General features: G+C 28.6%; 1 protein-coding gene across 1 annotated transcript; it reads right to left on the bottom strand.

The window, feature by feature from the left end:
• Positions 1-1,566: 1,566 nt before the first annotated feature.
• LOC129956450 (techylectin-5A-like) lies at positions 1,567-18,338 on the bottom strand. Its single transcript, XM_056068332.1, has 7 exons — positions 18,260-18,338; positions 17,227-17,390; positions 12,495-12,617; positions 9,207-9,388; positions 7,632-7,734; positions 4,512-4,676; positions 1,567-2,676 (listed from the first exon to the last, which is right to left on the bottom strand). Coding segments are annotated over exons 1-7 (984 nt in total). The 5' UTR covers positions 18,262-18,338; the 3' UTR covers positions 1,567-2,431.
• Positions 18,339-20,675: the final 2,337 nt, after the last annotated feature.

Genomic DNA, 20,675 nt, shown 5'->3' on the forward strand with positions numbered 1-20,675 from the left:
AAACAAGAAGAATGAAAGTAATTTCATCAGACCATCTATATATATATAAAATGCTACCATACGTGGCATAGTAATCGCTCTTATTAATTCTTATTAATTTTTTTTAATTAATTTTTACAACAATGAAATATAAACATATCAATGTACGAAAATTTCAGCAGACTGCTCTATTCAACGTTTTTACAGTTGCACTTAATTCAACACTTCGCAAATTAAATCGCAAAATTATAAATACTGTTCGCTAAGTCAAACACTGCTCACTAGTCATTCAGTCAAAAGATATAAAACAAATTAAGAAATAAACTTTTATCGGAAAGTTTAATAATCGAAAATGATTGCAGTCCTAACCATCACTATGAATACTCGCTATGACTTACCTATTGAAAATAGATGACTTCCAAAACCATTAATTTTCTAAAGAGGTTTTTGCAATATCTTAAAGCTCAAAAAATTATTTCTTATATATCGATTTCATTTCGATACAAATGTCTTTTCTTTACTTTTAATAAGCACTTCAAATTTAATTTACAGTGTTACGGCGCTTTTAATGTCAGGTTTTGTTTGAAAAAAGCTTTTTAGGAGTAACGCTCACTTCAGTTGCTTTTTTAATGCTGCGAAATTCAAGCTAATCCATCAAAATATTCAGTCGTGAGCTTTTGCTGATGTTAAAATTAAGATAAAAATTGTTATATATTTTTTTTAATTTTTAATTCCGAAATAGGATTTTCACTTCCACTTATATCTCATAATCTATGCACTTTTAATTTTTGCCCACAATAATTTATTGCAGAATCATTCATTTAAAATTGTATCAAATAAATGAAATTTTAAAAAAAATGCATTTTATATTAATCGTTTAATAACTTACAAAAATAAACAATCTTGGCTAGCAAGCTGGTCGCCAAAGGTGGCTAGTATTTGGATATTCTCTCTTTGATCCAAATGTAACATTTTCAGATTTATTACTTATTTAGACTCTTCAGAGAAGCGTTACGAATCGGAAGAATTTTATAGAAGAAAAAAAGGGACAATTTGCCTGACATTGGCTTCAAACAATGGCAAGCTAATATACTTATTCGTCCGAAAGTGTATATTTTAAATTATTTGATTATTTTAGCACATAAAATTGCCAACACGTTGAAAAAATTGCATAGATTTTAAAGTTGAATATGCAAAAAATAAGTCTGATGTCACTTCTTCTTCCTCTTCATTTTTCAATATTTTGACATCCTCTAATATTGTCATTTCGTTTATGGATCAAAATTTTATTGAAATACTGATTCATTTTACGTATGCTGCCTTTTTATTACGCTTTCAGATTCATTTCCTGATCTAAAGCAATCGTTAATTCTTTCAGTTTATCTAAAATCAAATACATTGTATCACTAAATAAACTGATTGGCTTTTTGCCACATTAGATCCAATGATATAATGGGTGAAAAAGCTCGCTGCAAATAATGACCAAATATTAACGAAAATACAATTAGATTAAGCGCGTCTATACTTTATTCTGCAATAAACTCGGTTTTTGATATTTTAGTTTTAATAAGAAAAGACAAAGAGTCGACGTTTGAGAGCAAATTTTATTTCATTTATTTTTACTGCTACAGTTTTATGGAATATTTCAGTCAGTCTCAACCTTTGGAACACCATGGAATACAAATTTGCATGCAAATACTAAACACTTCTCTTCAACCTACAGAGAGTGAATTTTTAATTTTTAACTATTTCAGATCAAATGATCTTCTTATATTTATGTGAAATAAAAATTAGAAGAGACAGGTATGTTTAAATACTAAGAAAGGTACTGTTTAAACGTATGTAAGGAAACACAGATTTTGAAGCAAGTTAACTGTCAATATCAAAGTAAACTGTTCGATCACATAATAAATTTTTCTATCATAAATTATTCATATTATAATTTTAAAGCAAGTTAACTATTTGATGTCAAAACCAAAGCAAATTTCTCGATTACAATGAATATTTCTAACAGAAATTATTCATAACATAATTTTAAAGCAAAAACAATTATCTGATGTCAAAACTAAAGTAAATTATCCCATAAAATAATAAATATTTATAGCAGAAATTATTCATAACATTATTTTAAAACAAGTTAACTATTTGATGTCAAAACTAAAGTAAATTATTCTATTATATAATAAATATTTTTAACAGAAGTTATTCATAACGTCGAATATAAAAGCATAAAAAATGAAATTTGATTAATGTCGATTCTAATATAAATTTGCTACGTATATTTACATATATTTAAGTCTGATATTTCATTTTAATGAATCTAATACTATATTTTTTTTATTGTGGTATATAGCGATTATTAATATTTTTAAATACTTTGGCATTTTGGTTGCATAGGTTGAGAATAACTGTGACATGTTGCAGAAATATGGAAAAATTTGCTATGACAATTTCAGTTTTCCGATCTTATCTTAATTTCTATCGTGAACAAAGAATCATAAGTAGTCCATGGGTACCAATTCATGTAGATTTTGTCGTTTTTACCTCCTGGAAGATTCACACCATTCGGATTACTCAAGCCACACATTTCATACCACCAGCCACCTTTTTTCAAGGAAGGGCACTGTTTATTCGATTTCTCATATTGTTTATCTTTTGTTGAAAACTCCACGTTGTTAACTTTACCGAAGCCATCACCTAAATATTAAAAAAAGTGCTTGAATTAGATGTATGAAGAACCTTAGTGCCCGGGCATTTCTACTCAGTTAGAGGTAATTAGTAGCAGAGGAAGAAACAGAAGCAATGTACAATCGGTGTGCTATTTGAGTAGAAAAAGGATGGCTTAAAAGCGCTTAAGGTGAAAATTGAGACAGATTCAACTTAAATTTCGGAAGAAATTATGATGGTTTAAGTGGCAAAGTCCATTTGGTAGTAGAGTAAAGAAAGGCGTATTTTTCATTGCAGTGGGCATAGTTAATTTGCTTCTTGATTGTGGGATTTTTATGACTTTTGAGTTTGACTTAAAAATTTTCTTAAAAGTTTTTTGATGAAATCATCGAGCTTTGGAGTTTTAAGATCTCTGTGTAAAATATCGTTCCGGATAAACCAGGGATCATTGGTAATGATAAGAAGAATTTTATATTGTAAAACTTGAATTTTGTTTCAATTGGTTTTGGCAGCTAGACTCCGAATTTGAGCAGCATAAGCGAGGAAAGGTCTTAAAATGAGTTTATATAATAACATTTTATTCTTTAGTGAGAGGGAGGAACGTCTACTAATGAGGGGAACTTTAGTCCAGAACTCCTTTTTATTATTGTTAATATGACTTCTAAAAGTGAGTTTACTGTCTAAGATCAGTCCAAGGATTTAACTTCTTTTTTCTAAGACAAATTATCTTCAAAGAATGTCAGTGTAGGTAGCGGCTTCTTTAACTGCCCTTTCCTGAACATAACCGTATGAGTTTTTTTTTTCGCATTGATGGTGGTTCGTGCACCTGATTTCAATACTCAGGAGTCCTTTTGGTGATAAAATTAGTGGTACTGCCGCTTTTAAAGATAGTAGTGTCATCATCAATGAAACACTTTGTGATGTCGTTGTTCTTGTTGAAGTCAGATGTAAAGATGGTATAGAGTAAAGGTCTGAGAAACTTTCTTGAGGCGTCCCAAATGACATTGGGAATAGTTAATTTGTTCCTTGATTGTGAGATTTTCATGAGTTTTGAATATTAACGATATTTTACTATGATAACAACAATACCGCTAAACCAATCACTAAATATTTATTTTTCAACCAACAATCAATGTTCTTTTTTTTTTAATCTCTCGAATGACAAACGGAAAGTTATTGCCATCATTTGAAAGTTATTTTTGTAATTATGTCGTTCTACTTGGTAATGGTTGCAAAACAAAGTAAATAGCAGAAATAGAATTTGGTATTTAATTCTGACAGTAAACTTATCGATATCTTTAAATTTTGAATTAGATCCATTAGAGAGATGTTTATCCCTCATTTTAAACGTCTGCATTTGATACATTAGAATAATATATCCCCAAAACATAATTAGTCATCATGATGACTGCATTGTTTTAGCATTAAATATAAATATAGTGATACTGTGATACAAATCTTCCTGAACATTGACTGAATGACATTTATCTCACCACGAGATTGCAAATTCCTTGTTAAAAATATTATTGAAAAATGCTAGTAGATAAATTTTAATATATGATGCTTGTATTAAAGCCGCTGAGTGAAATTTTGAAACAAATTAGTAAATAAAGAATTCTTCCATGAGTATTTAATCATAAAAAATGAACATTACGAACTATATAAATTAATTACTTATTTTGCCTTTGCCTTAAATTTGTAGATTTATGTCGAATTTTGAATGCAGTAGTCGAAACAATAGAGGCCTAAAGAGCTTATTCGATTTTCTATCTAAAATAGAAACGTGCCCTATGATTAAAGTACACGAAAAATCGAAGAAAGGAATTTTGTCACTGATTTTTAAAGAAACAATAAGTGAAACTTACCAGCTGTGCCATTGTATTCCCCGAAATGTAACTTATAACCAGCATTTTCGTCTTCTATCCAGAAAGAAGAATATGTAGCAAATCTGTATTCGTTGGTTACATTCTCCATATCAAAACGCACAATATTATTTCCTTGGTTTGTCAAAGCAAATATATTATCATTGCCTAAAATAAGATTAAAAATTATAGTCTAATTCCTATATATGGAACTTCCTCACAACGAAAACATCTATTAGGGTGTCCCATAAGTTTCTTTCATATTTCTAATATGAAATGAATACACAATATTTACTATTTGACATTATTTATTTTGTTATATAAGAACCCTTTTGCTCTATTTCCTTCTTCCGTCTCTCAGGAAGCCTCATTATGCCTTCTTTCCAAAATTATTGTATTTTGAAAGAAATAATCTTCGAGGTGCGCTTTTATTTCGCTGATGGATTTCAAGTGCTTATTCCGAAGAGAATTTTTTAAGGCCAGAAAGAAGTAATAATCAGATGGAGCGAGATCTGACGAGTATGCAGGATACAGTAAAACATCCCAATCAAACTGTAAGAGCTTCTCTCTTATGGCTAATGCAATAAGTGCTCTCGCGTTGTCATGATGAAAAACAACGCCTCGTCCGTTCATTAATTCTGGCTACGGTAGCTTTCACTTGTTCCCGTTGATGACAGTATTTCATAGAATTTATTGTTTCAGGAGGAGGAGCTCGTATAAAATTACGTCTTTCCAATCCCACCAAATGTACAAAAGGACTTTTATAGGATGTAGTAGAGCTCTGGTATGACTGAAACCGATGGCATAGACGGCTAATAGATAAGCCTGCATGCTTCCACATAAGAGCCAGATAAAATCATTCAAAGCCCAACTTGAAAGAAGTTTTTGAGACACCCTAATATAGATAGAATTTTTTTCAGGAATCTTGAATTTAATAATTATGTATATCGAATAACATTTCTGTGCATCATGCAAATTCTGATGAATAAAAATTATATGAACTTATTGCAAACATAAAATAACGTTTAGAACTGTTTGGTTTAGTTTGGTTTGGTTATATTAACGTCCCGTTTGAAGCAACACTAGGGCTATTTTGGGACGGACCTCATAATTTTGAACCGCGGTCAGATGACGAGGATGACACCTGAGCTGGCAACACCCTCTCCACACCACACCACAGCAGCGGGAGGACAGTTTAGAACAGTATACCATTGTCTAAATTAAGGTAAAAGAAATAAGAATCGAATTTCTATATATCGAACAGTTTTCAGGAATCTTGAATTATTTTTTTTTTAAAAAAGTTTCCATATATCGAATAAAATTTATACTTATCATGCAAAAATTGATGAATAAAAATTATATGTATCTGCTGCAAAGCAGAAAACAACATTTAGAAATGTAATGCAATTTAAATAAAAAACTGTTCTTCACTGATTTTATTGCAAGTTAAATTATCAGAAGGCAGAAAATAGTTTATGAAAACGCAATTAACATTTGCTTGTAAGTATAACTTAGAACAATATTTTTACTTTCAATTAAGTTGAACTTGGGAGTTCTTTCTTGTGACTCATTCCAAAATAAGAGTATTTAACTGTAAAAGACAAGTTCTCAAGTGACTTAAAACACATTCGTAAAAGATGTGACAAAATTAATGAAATTTTGATAGTACATTATCAGCAATTATAAAAATCTGTTTTAATAATTTCTTAAAGGAATATCTCTGACGGCATAGTTTTAAATCAATTTTTAATGCTAAAAATTATTTGTACTTATGTGAATTTATTAAGAAATTAGCATACAATTTTCATTATGAATTACTGTATTTAAAAATTTTGATTTATTGACTTTTTTTGTGGAAATTCGAATGTTTGATACATCGATATTTTTTTTATTTACCTAGTGACAATTCATGTATCATGAGATTACTGAAAGCAAATTTTAAATTTGTTAAATAGCAATTATTTGATTTTGAGCAAAGATTTGTTTGAATGAGAGCATTTTTATCCTTATCTTCTATCTTTTCTCTAATCTTCAGTATTTGTATTAATTATAATATCAAAGCACTTACTATATTCATAAACATTCCAACTAATTTAGTGCAGCCAACGCATTTAAACTAAAAAAAAAATATTAAATGCAATCGAGATGCATCGTATTAAAAAATCGTGAAGGGTAATTTAACATTTTATTTATTAAAATATATAATTACAATATAATGGTAATGTTTATAATTTTCTAAGATAGCACGAATATAAAAAGTTGATTTATCTAAACAATTAATATTATAAAAATTGGATCCTAAAATGAATGCAGGAACAGACGACAATCTGTAGCTAAAAATATTCATTTAAATTTAATTCAATTAAATTTATTATAATGTTTAATAATACAATACACAACATTTATACATTAATTACTTTAATATGGGATAATTTTATTAAAATTAAATATTATTTTATAATTATAAGTAATAAATAATAGATACTATTAAATAAATAGTATGTGGCGCTTTGAAACTAAATACTGTGTAGCTTTAAAGCCTTTTAAAAGCTTTTAGAAAATGTTAAAAAAATTTCAGAAAAGAGAGAAAAAAAAATTGATTTTATCTTTTAATACATTTACTTAGGACAAAAAGTAATGCACACATAATTATTAGAAACTAGATTCGAATTGGCTACAACAATTCGGAAATAAGAATATATTTATATTTTTTGATTATTTTGGTTTAAAATTAGCATTGACAAGACATTATTCCAACTTCACGATAGTAATAAATTCAAGGAACTATTGTATTTTTGACGAATTATAATTAATTTTTTTTTTTAAATTTCACCCCAAATAGGATTTAGTAACCGACAAAAATATAAGCACTATACAAGAGGAAAACACTCGTAAAACTGACATCTAGTGTCGGTTTCAATCCTGTAAAAGTTCTAATATGTAAGTATTTGTAACTAATTGTTGCTGTTCTGAAATTTTTCTGATAATATCAGCTTAAATAAGATGGGATAAATTAAATATGTAAGGGTATTAAAAAAATAATGCATTTGCTGAAAAATATAATTTTTATCACCTTGGATAAAAATAAACAATAATTTAGGCTCACTTGAAACTTGCACTCACCTATCCAGAACTCCTCTGATATATTTCCAAATCCATATTTGTATTCCGTCCAATTTCGGTAAAAATCAATTGTCTCTGAAAAATTTCCTCTTCTTTGAATCACCTGAAATTCGAAAAAAAATTTAAAATATTCCTTAGTTGTTTAAATAAGAAGATGTTTTAGTTACTAAGCCAAATAAATGATATTTTACATACTTTTTGAAAAGTTTTTAAAATTTGTATTTGCTTGAAATATTTATAAAGTTATACAAATAAAAAGATACAAGCCTTGACTTATGTCACATTCTCCAGTAAACATCTAATTCCTAAGAAATGTGTACAATATTACAAAAATTCAAAATAGTGTTGAAAATAAAAAAATTGGAATAATGTTTTTGCACAAAATATACGGAAATAGAACCAGCATTTGGTCCTTTTATTTTTTATTTTAAAGTTTCAACCACTAGATCGTTCTTCAGTTGTCATAGGGAAGAATCTCACTACTAAAGAGTATGGAAAACCGCCGTCTTGTATTTTCTCTATCGCAGTCCATTTAGAAGTTCAGCTGTCAGACGATAAAAAGTTTTTTTACAGCTTCAAAAATCTTTTGGTGGTATGATAGAATATGAGCAAAATAAATGCTTTGAAATATATGACTTCGCAAGACTACTTCCAAATGGACCTTTGAAATAGATTTGGTGGTGCCGGATGTATCTATTTGGGTTTTTAAAATTTAAAAATGAGTGAATCAAAAAAAAATCAAATATCTGAATGTAATTATCATTATAAAAATCAAAAGTTTTTAATTGTTAGATATTAGCTCCATAATAAAAATAAATGACAAGAAGTTTTTCGGTTAATATGAAGGAAATCTTTTTTACTTTTTTTAGCCTCTACCACTATTAAAGTATAACCCTAGAACTTTTCATTTGATGCCTAGCAAGTAACAAGTAAAGTATTATTTAAGATTAATATATTTATTTTATAATTGAATGTATTAGGAATAATAGAATGTATTAGGAAATACCTAATACATTCTGTCAAGGGATAAAAAAGAATTATTCAGTAGGATTTAAGAAGATGGTAAGGTAAAGGGCTTTTGATGCCAATTAGAGTTCATCGGGAAGACAACTACTATTAAAAACATGATTGTCACAATTACACGAAAATATATTCCTAGCACCAGAAACATGTATACATAGAAAATTGTCAAATGAAATCAAGAAGTCATTTTTTTTTTCATTTCTATCTTATTAGTTTTAAAGCGTGTCTTAATATAATCATGCATGTCCATGAAATGATTTGGTAAAAAAAAAGCAACAATATGCAACAATTTCATTGTTTCCTTTTTTTTCCTAATAAATTTTACAATTTTTATTACTATTGCATTTTCTTAATCTACTATAAAAAATCCGGTTGATAAAAATAAATCAGAAAATTATTTCCATTAAATCTTTGGTGTCTTATCTTTGAATAAATAAGAGGAAAATTGATATCAATGAAATTAAAATCAATTGATATTATAGATTAGCAAATAATATATTTTTTCTGCAAATTGAACAGGAATACAGCAATAATGCAATATTTTTATATTACCGTCCATCCTCCGCCGTCAGTTTCCATATCGCAATACACTGTCAGTTGATTGCCATTAAAAATACGATGTCTGGGCCATATTGTATATTCACCACTTTTGCTCTCTCCATTTTCCAAAATTTCTAAGCAATCCGCTGGCTTTTTATGAAGAAGCACAACTTTTGTAAGATTCTTGGTTACATCTATGGGAAAACATTGATTTCATTTCATTAAATCATTGAAAATTTTATCTCAAAGAAGGTTCCTTCATAAAATGATTAAATCCAGCATATTTGTTTTGTCTCATAGCACATGCCTCTGAGATCCAGCGAATTAAACAGTAAGTTAGAAACTTTAGATAAAAATTTTATTTCTTTGGAATACTTTTAAAAAAATAACTTGTATAAATAAAAATCGAAAATTCCTAAATAATTTGCACATTATAGAAATCCTAGTTTCCAAATATAACCTTACAAATGCTATGGATCTATAATTACTTTTCAAAAAAGGTTAAAGACAATTTATTTAATTATTAAATCATTATCAACTAACAACTTTTATATATAAAGATAATATTTTTATAACTGTGAAATTCTTCTCATTGACAAAATTTTATATCATTTTATATCTTGGTCTCCAAGATGTTACTCGTAATGTTTCATTAAATTTCAAATTTTACTTTAAAAATGAGTAGTTTTATGTAATTTATGTAATATGTAGAACGCTTTTCATTTTATTTTACCTATTTTATAATAAATATAAAAGTACTTTCAAGCCATTAGTATATCTTCAAACATTACTAACCATCAAATGTTTTCAAATATTTAGTAAAAACTGGGTAATTACAAAAACGTGCGAAAAACATTTTGAATATTGAAACAATATAAATTATAACTGCAAATTTTAATTCATTAAAGTAAGTGTACTAATCTTATATTTTATTTACAAATGTCATCCAGATATAAGAGCAATTTTTAATTTGGTTAATTTTTATACAAAACAAACCAAGATAAATTTGGATTATGAACAAAATTTAAGATTAAGTTTATAAATAAATTTAAGATCCTGTAAAAAATGTATGAAATTTAAAAACAAAACATTTGGTGTATAATTATACTGTAATGTTAAGAATAGATATTTAATTAAAAAAAACTGAATACCTTAAAAATCATTTATTCCAAACAAGATAAGCAATAGAATCTACATAATTTCTTATTATACGAGTTAGTTTTATGATGCCAATTTTTCTCTGATAAGTGTAATTTTTCTGAAATGAAATTTATTCCTAACCATATGATATCTGCTCATTAATATGGGATTATTTAATACAGTGAGTCCCACAAGGTATTCAGCGTCTAATTGTTACAGATTCGGATAGAACACGTCAAAACAAATATTTTGATGTATAACTTGGGGTCTCTGAATATAGTGTCAAGTCTAATTAAGATAAGAGGCTCATGTTTAGAAAATTTCAAGAAATGAGAAGAAAAAAAAAGTGAAAATCATTGTGTATTGAGAACTTTCAATGCAATAGACTTTTGAAATGTCGGCCGTTTCAACAAATGCCAAGGTGAAATCAGGAATCGAAGCTTGCATTTGATTTCTGCAAAACATCTGCTCCAATTTCCTTGACTTCGGCTTCAATTGCTACTCTCAAATCTTCCATTGTTGAGAGTTGTGGGAGATACACTGTGTCTTTCAGACGTCCTCATAAAAGAAAGTAGCAAGGATTAAGATCCGGAGAGTAAAATGGTCACTTTACACCGTTGCATGTTTTTAGAATGCAATCCAACCTGATCAGTTTATGGTGAAAATATTCCGTAAAGCCAAATTTTTTCATCTCAGCAGCTAGTGATTGCAATTTATGCAAAGTCAACACCATGAAAACATGATGTTCAATCGAATATTTGATCATTTTAGAACCACAATGATTACGTACAGTACATAATAATTTCTTAACGAGAACGCGCTGCTCATTCTTATCATACCCGTTTTCTAGTCATATATGCCGCTGTGGGAATTTGCATATTCATTTGCAGAAGCGCTTTTTCTCTCATTGGTTGCCACGAATTTGCATAGTCACCTAGGGAAGCTTAAATATTATGCAATCGTCTATGTATCGGGATTTGGAATACAGACTTTCGGATTGGTAATTAACGTTCTTCGAGTAATTAGACTATGACTCCACTTGTTAGAATTATAGGACCCCACATGTTTCTCATCAAAATACTTGTCTTGACGTGTTCTATCCGAATATGTAAGGATTAGACGCTGCATACCTCGTGGGACACCCTGTAATTATGTGAAAATCATAAGAAATATTGGGAAATAAACATCTCTCATAACGAAATAATAAGCGTTTGTTTTCTGTAACCACCACCTTATTATTGGACTTATCTATATATTATCGGTAATAATTGGTGATAAATCCCTTAATAATGTTGAGATATAGAACAATCCAATAATGCTGAAACTATGTTATTTTGTTTGTAAGCTATTTCCTTTGCATTTAATTTGCAAAAAAAAAAAAAAAAAAAAAAAAAAAAAAAACTGGAGAAAACATTACGCTATTTAAGTTTTTCATAAGTTATTTTCAGATGCAATAAATGTATGCACTGTCGATGCAATGACGCGTCAAAACATTTAGTTTAATTACGAGGAATGTTTTAATCTTTCAAATCAAAGAGTTCGGTGCAATTCCCTATTACTCACTAAGATAGAACACGCATGGAAATCCCGACAAAGTCAGCCTTCGTGAAATCAAACTCTGCATCAAAATCAATATAATCTCAATTCCAATACGTATATATCACATTTAGTACATACAGAGTCCCTTAAATTTATTTTTTTTACGACATCAACCTTTTTATTCAACTGATTTAATAAAATTTCTTCAAATAGATCTTTACTCTATTATTAAATTTCTTAGGGGTAGATTTATATAATGCAATTATATATGCTGTTTCATTCATTAAAAGGGCAATGTACTAATGTCGAATAATAGTTTTAGATAATTTTCTTATTAGCTTTATATATTCCACATATATTTTATATATATTTCATTATCATTTTTATATATATAGTATACATAGTTTATATATATATATATATATATATATATATATATATATATATTATTAGTTTTGTATTTTTATTATTAGTTTTTATATATTCATAAAACTTGATGAGTTTAGTACAATTAGTTTCACAAATATGCATTGAGCTAAAAGTAAAAAAAAAGGAATTAAAATATAAATTATTTGTACTTTATATTTAAAAAAAAATGTGCAAATAATTTAATTCATTTACCACAAGTTGTAAAGTTCTCTTTGGCTTCATCAATCAAATTTCTTGCAAAATCCAAATAAGCTGAGATTTTTTCCTTTGTGCCGCATTCACTTGAATTTGAAGAAATATCTTTGGAGTCATTAACTGCAATATAATATTATAAAGATTCCATTAAAGAATGCAGTTTAAAATCAAATATATCCCAAATTCAAATCAAAATTCGTAACATTCAATCAATCACAATACAATCAAATTTTAATCAAACTTTAGACCTTAATTCAAATCAAATATATATTAGATTGTCAATACGAAAAGCTAAAATAAGAAAATTCTATTTTGACTGTAAAGTGCTTGTGGTTGAAAACCAACTAGCCTTTCCATATTATAGAAAAATAAAAATAAAAAAATTACTCTATATAGCTGTTTCTACCTCAAGACTGAAAGAAAGGAAACAAAGATAGAGGAAGTGTTACCGGGGGTGTGAAGCTGATGTCGATACAAGTGTTTATTGATAGGAACTCCGGTGAGAGCTCCGAGAAATGTGTTTAAATTTAAATCGTAATTTAATTTTATATATGTAAATAGTTATCGAATATTAATCCATGAGATATAGTAAACTTGTGTTACCAAGGAACATGACATCGCTTGTGTCAAGGCACACGATGAAATGAACATCTTCACACATCTTAGTGAGCGTATATATACACATGCATTGTAGGGGTATTAAATAAATTTGGATTTACATATTATAGTTACTAAAATCAATTTTACTTAGAAATTAATTGTAACAAATAAGTAAATTCTAAAAACAATTTGAATATAAACAAACCGATCCTAAAACAATATCACACTAAGATGTTATAGATTAGAATTTTGAATTTTTTTCATTTTTTCTAGAATTTTCCAGAAAATTTCCTTTTTTATTTTTTTCTTGAATTTTAAAAAGATTTTCGAAATTTTTTTATACACTTAGATATTTTATGCCCCAAAATTATACTCCACATACATTACGAAGTAGTGAAATTAACCAAAGTCTAATTTAACGATGCAACCTACAGTAATTAAGAGATATAGAGGTCATGATGAAATGGAACTGCATATTAATGCTATCACGATGAAATTATTTGAGAAAGAAATTATTTGCAAACAAGGTGAAACAATTGTTGAATCATTTTATAATTCAATTCTTAATCTTGGTCTCATATTTGAAATTCTATTAAAATATTTATTAACATAATTTTTATTTGAAATTCTGTTAAAATATTTATTAACATAATTTTTACTTGAAATTCTGTTAAAATATTTATTAACATACTTTTTGTTTGAAATTCTGTTAAAATATTTATTAACATAATTTTTATTTGAAATTCTATTACGATATTTATTAACATAATTTTTATTTGAAATTCTATTACAATATTTATTAACATAATTTTTATTTGAAATTCTGTTAAAATATTTATTAACATAATTTTTATTTGAAATTCTGTTAAAATATTTATTAACATAATTTTTGTTTGAAATTCTGTTAAAATATTTATTAACATAATTTTTATTTGAAATTATGTTAAAATATTTATTAACATAATTTTTATTTGAAATTCTGTTAAAATATTTATTAACATAATTTTTATTTGAAATTCTGTTAAAATATTTATTAACTTACTTTTTGTTTGAAATTCTGTTAAAATATTTATTAACATAATTTTTGTTTGAAATTCTGTTAAAATATTTATTAACATAATTTTTATTTGAAATTCTGTTACAATATTTATTAACATAATTTTTATTTGAAATTCTGTTAAAATATTTATTAATATAATTTTTATTTGAAATTATGTTAAAATATTTTTTATAATTATTATTAAAATATTTATTATTATTAACTTCAGTGAAGATACAAAGGAAAATAAGCTGCTAAGCTAAATAATAATAAATGAAACTAATATGGTTTTCTGTTCTTAATTTCCTGAGATAAGTCTGTAAAAGCCTGATTGCAAATATATGGGAGTATCTACCACTTTTACGAAATGAGGTTTGGCATCATTCATATATAGATTTTCTTAGAAGTTGAGGTGTTTCTAAAGAGACTATATCAATATTAAGAAATTAAAGACGTCTTCTCGAAGTTTTCGCTTGAATTCACGCTTAGACGCATCGTTATTAAACATTCAAAATGCTCCTTTCCGTAGCGGCTTTATTAGGTGGCATGTTTTCGTTTGATGTAGAAGGGGAAAAATAGATCAGAGAGAAAAGATTTATGATAAGAAATGGCTGTGTTATTTGTTACAGGTACAGCATTATGGTAATTATCATCATGTATAGATGCGGAGTAAAATATTCTATGAGATAAAATTTCCTGAAATTTTGAGTCTTATCTTGAACTTGTTCCAATGTGTCTGAGAACAATCGGTATTTTTAAAGGCTTTTTTTTTATTTATTGTGTAGTTTTAAAATTTGAATATACCTATTCGGTTGGCAACTAAGTCATTGCACATTTTGTCAATAAATGAATTTAATACATTCTTTTGTTTTGTCAACATGTTCAAAGAAACTAATCTATATTGTTTTCTTGTTGTTTGAATTTCCACCATTAATTTAGTAAAAAAAATATGCAGAGATTAGTTATTTGATTTCGTTGTTAGCCCAATTTCAAGATATAAGAACAAGACGCACATTTCAGACATATTTTATTGTATTATTTCCGAAAAAGCAAGAACCCATCGAAAGCACAAAAGAAGTTATGTGGGAATGAAGCCTTGAAAGTAAGGCAGTGTCAAAAATAGTTTGCCAATTATAGGTACGATGATTTTTCACTGAAAAATGAGCAACTATCTGATCGCTTATGAGACCCCTCTCAAACCTATTATCGATTCATATCGTCATAGCACAACACATGAGATTGCAGAGAACCTCAATGTATCGCACACATACATTAAAAAAGATTCAAATAGCCTGGATGTGTCAAGAAACTCGATTTATGGATCCCTCATAAGTTTAAGAAAACTCATTTAATGTAACGCATTAGCCTCTGCAATTCGTTTCCGAAACGCAACGAAATTTATCCATTTCTGAAACGACTAACTTTCTGGAACTTTATACCAAAAGATGAGATTCATCTAAAAAGGATTATGCTGTCAGTTTGGTGGGGTAATAAAAGAATTTAGCATTTTGAAATTTTATCAAGAAACCAAATGATTAATTCAAACGGCACATGCAACAACTCGACAAACTGAGCGATGCAGCTCAAGAAAAGCGGACAGAATTGGCAAATCGTAAAAGTGTTGTTTTCAGTATGATAATGCAAAGCCTCACACATGTTTGGTCACTCGCCAAAAATTATTTGAACTAGATTGGGATGTTTTCTCAATTTACCATATAGCCCCGACCTTGGGCCTTCAGATAATTATTTATTTCGTTCTATGCAGAATTCCTTAAATGGTAAAATTTTGAATAAATCTCATGATGTAAAATCATATTTAATTCGTTTTTTTTTGTTTGTAGAAATCGGAAATTTTATAAACCTGGAAATACGACACCACCTGAAAGATGGGAAAAGGTCATCGACAAAGATGGACAATGCCTAACTGAATAAAGTTATATTTTTAAGCAAAAAGTTAGAATTGTTCTTCTTATTTAAAATCCGCAATTACTTAGTTGCCAACCCAGTATAAAGCAGGAACTATATGCAAGAGTTTCTCATAAGATAAACGAATTCGAATTATAATTACTGATGGATGTCGTTTCTTACAGTATCAGAAGATGTAAAACAGTATAAAAAACAATTCATCTAGCACAGGGTTGGCATGCTAGCGGGCATTTTTAATGTAAAAAAGCAATCAGTTGTTGGATGTAAAACTTATAGCGCTTCCCCTTTTCCCACACAAAGTTAAGAGCATCGAGATTAGATGTAACGTCTCCTCCTTTCCCACATATAGTTAAGTACATATGGACCTCCAGATGTGGATCCTTTTCACTAGAAAAGACATCATGTCTGGTCAATTGTTACTATATTTAAGTTTGGGAAAACCAATGTGTATCCTGTCGTTTCAAATAGATTCATCATGTTTTCAAGAGAGGGGAATATCGAAACATTCAGATGCTAAACTTTTTTCCTTTTATAAACAGACTCCTCAAGTAGCAATCGATTACCAGCAACCAGTGCCATTAAATGTCAAACCCAAGTGCAATTCAGCCGGAGTTAGCTACGAATTGCTTGTAATTGATATGTGCTTGAGAGGCAATCGATCACAAAGATGGTTCTTTAACAGACATTCCCTCAGTTGAGTTTAGACCATTAAGATGCTTTGTTTAGTAGCTATTGGGTGATAAGGAACTCAAGTTCATCAATGAAGCACCGAAACAATTGAACTGTCAATTTATTTTTGTGAATAATATTAACCTAGGATGAGAACAAGTTGTTCTTTGTAAATAAATAGGGATATAAATAAGATAATTATTTTGTTATACTACTCCCTTATTTGGCCAATCCTGGCCAATTTATTACAAGCTGTATCGTATTTTCAAGTTTTGGACTTGTAGAATAAAACTGCCTCTTTATGGTTTGGGAATAAATTTCTTTTCAAACTGCTTTTTAGATTATAAACGGGAAAATGAATTTTATACTTCCTTGCATTTCACAGACTTATCTGTAGAATGATCGGTATTGATATTATACACTTCTGCAACACGGATGGAAGTCATATCAGCGATATCAGAAATGTCAAAGAAGAAATAAGTTTGTAGCACTTACCACAAGCAGGTTGAAGATCTTTGGCTTTTGAGATAGATTCTTTGGCAAGATCTAAAGCTACGAGGTGCTTTTCTTTCTGTTCACAAGCTGATAAATCTGCTTGCGATCTGACGATTGCCAAAAGAATACAAAAGAGCAGCTTCAACGAATTGTTTGAGAACCACCTGCAGAATAAAAAGTTTCAATATAAATACAGTTTCTACTTCAAATATCAGTAGTAACTAATTGTACAGGAATTTAAAACATTATAATTTCACTAAATGGTAGGATATTCATTTAAACATCATTTGTTTGCAAGCATGAAGCAATTTAAATTTAAAAAGGTGCAGGAAGCAAAAAAGGGAAACGTTTCATTTTTAAAATGTAAAAAACGGAGGATTAAATAAAGAGAAATAAATCATTTTAGAAAACTTTCTGGCGGTATTAAAATGTAACGCTAGTGTACAAAATATACTGTACATGTTTATTGTAATAAATGTAATAAATATGTGCAAATACATTGTTGCAAAATCTCGAGCACTTCTCATTATAGTCTTTTATAGTTCTTACCTATTGTTTTATTAAAAATTAATATATTTTTTGAATTAAACATCTGTCGTAACGAAGTATTTATTTATTTTCTAATACTGAGAGAGATAATATATACGTTTAAATGAATTATTCACAGAACTGATTAAAAATGATAAAATCGAATGTTCATTTAAATATAAAATGTACTTTATACCCATTCTTTATATGTCAGATACTTTGTTTCAATACAAACAATTAAAATTGAAAACTTCTTTTAAGTAATATTTCTAGCATTTCGTAAAATATTTTATTAAAGAGTAGAAGACTAATCTCAGAATTGATCAAAAATCTTGAAATCAACTGTTCCTTTGATTAAAAATGAGCTTTATAATCATTCTTTAAATGTCATGTATTTTGCTTCAATATAAACAGCTAAAAATGAAGACTGTTTTTAAGTCATATTTTGATCAATTTCTAAACAATCTTATCAAAATAAGAAATTATATGAATAAATTGAACTTACATATTTTAGAGGGAAAGATTATCATCCAAATAAAGAGAGAACTTCGATTTCATAACACATGAGTAGATTTGATATTCAGCGTATCATTTTTATATGAAAATGCATCTCGTTTTCCTCGGTTTATCTAAAGATAAAAATGCAAAAAAGGCCGAAACTCTTGAAATTCTTCCCATGCAGATGCTGTTTTTCCATCCCAATTGCTATCATTGTTGAAAGCAAAAAGCGAAACAATCGCTATCAAGTAAAAAACATATGGAAGCACTTAAGTTCTTATTTGCTTTCTCAACAGCTTATTGTGGAATTAAAGATCTACTTGCCTATCTTCAAAGAAATTTGATTACAATCGAGATTAGCCTTTTCTAAAAAGGATAATGCGATGAGAAATAAATAATTTGAAAGTATTTTGTAAATGAAAATTACTATATTTTTGTTAAATAAGATGTTGCTTTTTAGAGGCAATCTCTATTGTTTATATCAGTGTTTCATTTGGGTTTTTTTTTTAGTTTTGCGTTTTTTTAACTAAATTTTTATTTGGCATTAAGTGCAAAAGAATATACGAACGCGCTCTTTGAGACACCCGGCATTTACTGAAATTACAGTCACTGTTTTAAAATGGAGAAGCGCATTCTTTATTTTACACTTTACACCGCTGAATCTTGACCCATCGATTAAAGACTTATGAGAAGGCAAGAGGTTGAGTTTAGTTCTGTTAGAGAATATATGTATGTACTATAAATGTAATAAATAATGTAATAAAGAATGTATAAATGAATAAAGAATAAGGAATAAAGAATGTATAAATGAATAAAGAATAAGGAATAAAGAATGTAATAAATGAAATTACTGTCACTGCCTTAAAATGTAGAAGCGCGTTCTTTACTTCATCTTCTTCGTCACATCTTAGGCTGAATTCTGATGCATGGACAAAGATATTCTTGAACATTATGAAGAAACACAAGGTTCAAATAAGGTCCAAGAGAATATATGAGTTCGCTGCTTAAAACACTTGATAATAAATAAAATTTATCTCAATGTCTTAAAAGGTAGAAGCGCATTCTATACTTCACGTCGTAGGCTGAATCTACTACGGCGTGAGGCTACTTCACGTCGTAGGCTTCGCCGTTGAAAGGCATTCTTTAATTTTATAAAGGGACAAAAGGATAAGTTTATAGGAATAAGAGAAAATATGAGCTAACAGATTGAAACACTAGTTAATTAATATAATTATTGTCACTGCCTTAAAATGTACAAGCATTTTTTTTTATATACTTCACATTCTAGAATCTTTACACAGGGATCAAAGACATTCATGAATATTATGAAGAAACACAAGATTGATATTAAGAGCAAGAGAATATATGAATCCGTTGCTTCAAACAATCGGTAATAAATAAAATTAATCTCAATGTCTTAAAATGTAAAATATTATTCTTTATTTCACATCATAGGCTGCATCTTTATGCACTTTTCAAAGATATTCTTTAATCTTATGAAGGAACAAAATGATAAGTTTAGTGGAGTAAGAGAAAATATGAGTGAGCAGCTTGAAACTCGCGGTAATATATAAAATTATTCTCTAAGTTCTAAAATGTAGTTAATTTTATTTCATAGTGAAAGAAAGCAAAAAAAAGTGTAAAATTGTATTGCTAAAATTAGTAAAAAATGAAAATCTCTGATCACATGTTGAAGTAAATTGTAAGCAATAAGTACAAAAAGGTTGCAGTTTCAGAACTAGTTGATAATAAATAAACACTAAAAGCATAAATAGTCAGAGCCAGCAGTTTTCATAGTGTTAACAATAAAACAAAACTGCAACAAAGATGTGTAATGGTAGAATGGAATAATGGCTGAATTATACTGAATACTCAAAAATCATGACGCATAAACCTAAATCTCCAAATATTTAGATTATTTGCTCGCCATTTGTTTATACTTTTATTCTTAAAGATGATTTCTGAATTTTCCCACACTTATTGTTCTTAATAATAGGGGTGTACAAATGAAAAGGTTTGAGACGTCGTAACAACGTAACCGTTAACATATTTGCCTATGCAGCTGTGGAAGAACGTAGCGAGACATCTAGATTGGAGTCTCCGGCGTAGATCGGAGCATGCGCGGGTACCCCCAAGCGTAGGAGAGTGTAGATGCTCTTATAAAGACCGCCGTTCAGTTGGATAATAATGTTGAAATTCTCAAGCACAGTATAATCATTAACTCTGATGTGTGCTGTGAGGCACTTCGAAGACTACGCAGGTCCATCAAGAATAAAAGACTGGGGCTATTCAAGGAGGGTGTGGTTCTGCTCCATGATAACGCGCGTCCAAACGTCTTCAGGGTGAAACACGCGGAACTGGCCAAGTTCAGGTAAGAGCAGCTCTACTATCCGACCTATATCCCGGACCTATCGAACTGTGAT

The sequence above is a fragment of the Argiope bruennichi genome, chromosome 11, assembly GCF_947563725.1.
Source record: "Argiope bruennichi chromosome 11, qqArgBrue1.1, whole genome shotgun sequence".
NCBI lineage: Eukaryota > Metazoa > Arthropoda > Arachnida > Araneae > Araneidae > Argiope > Argiope bruennichi.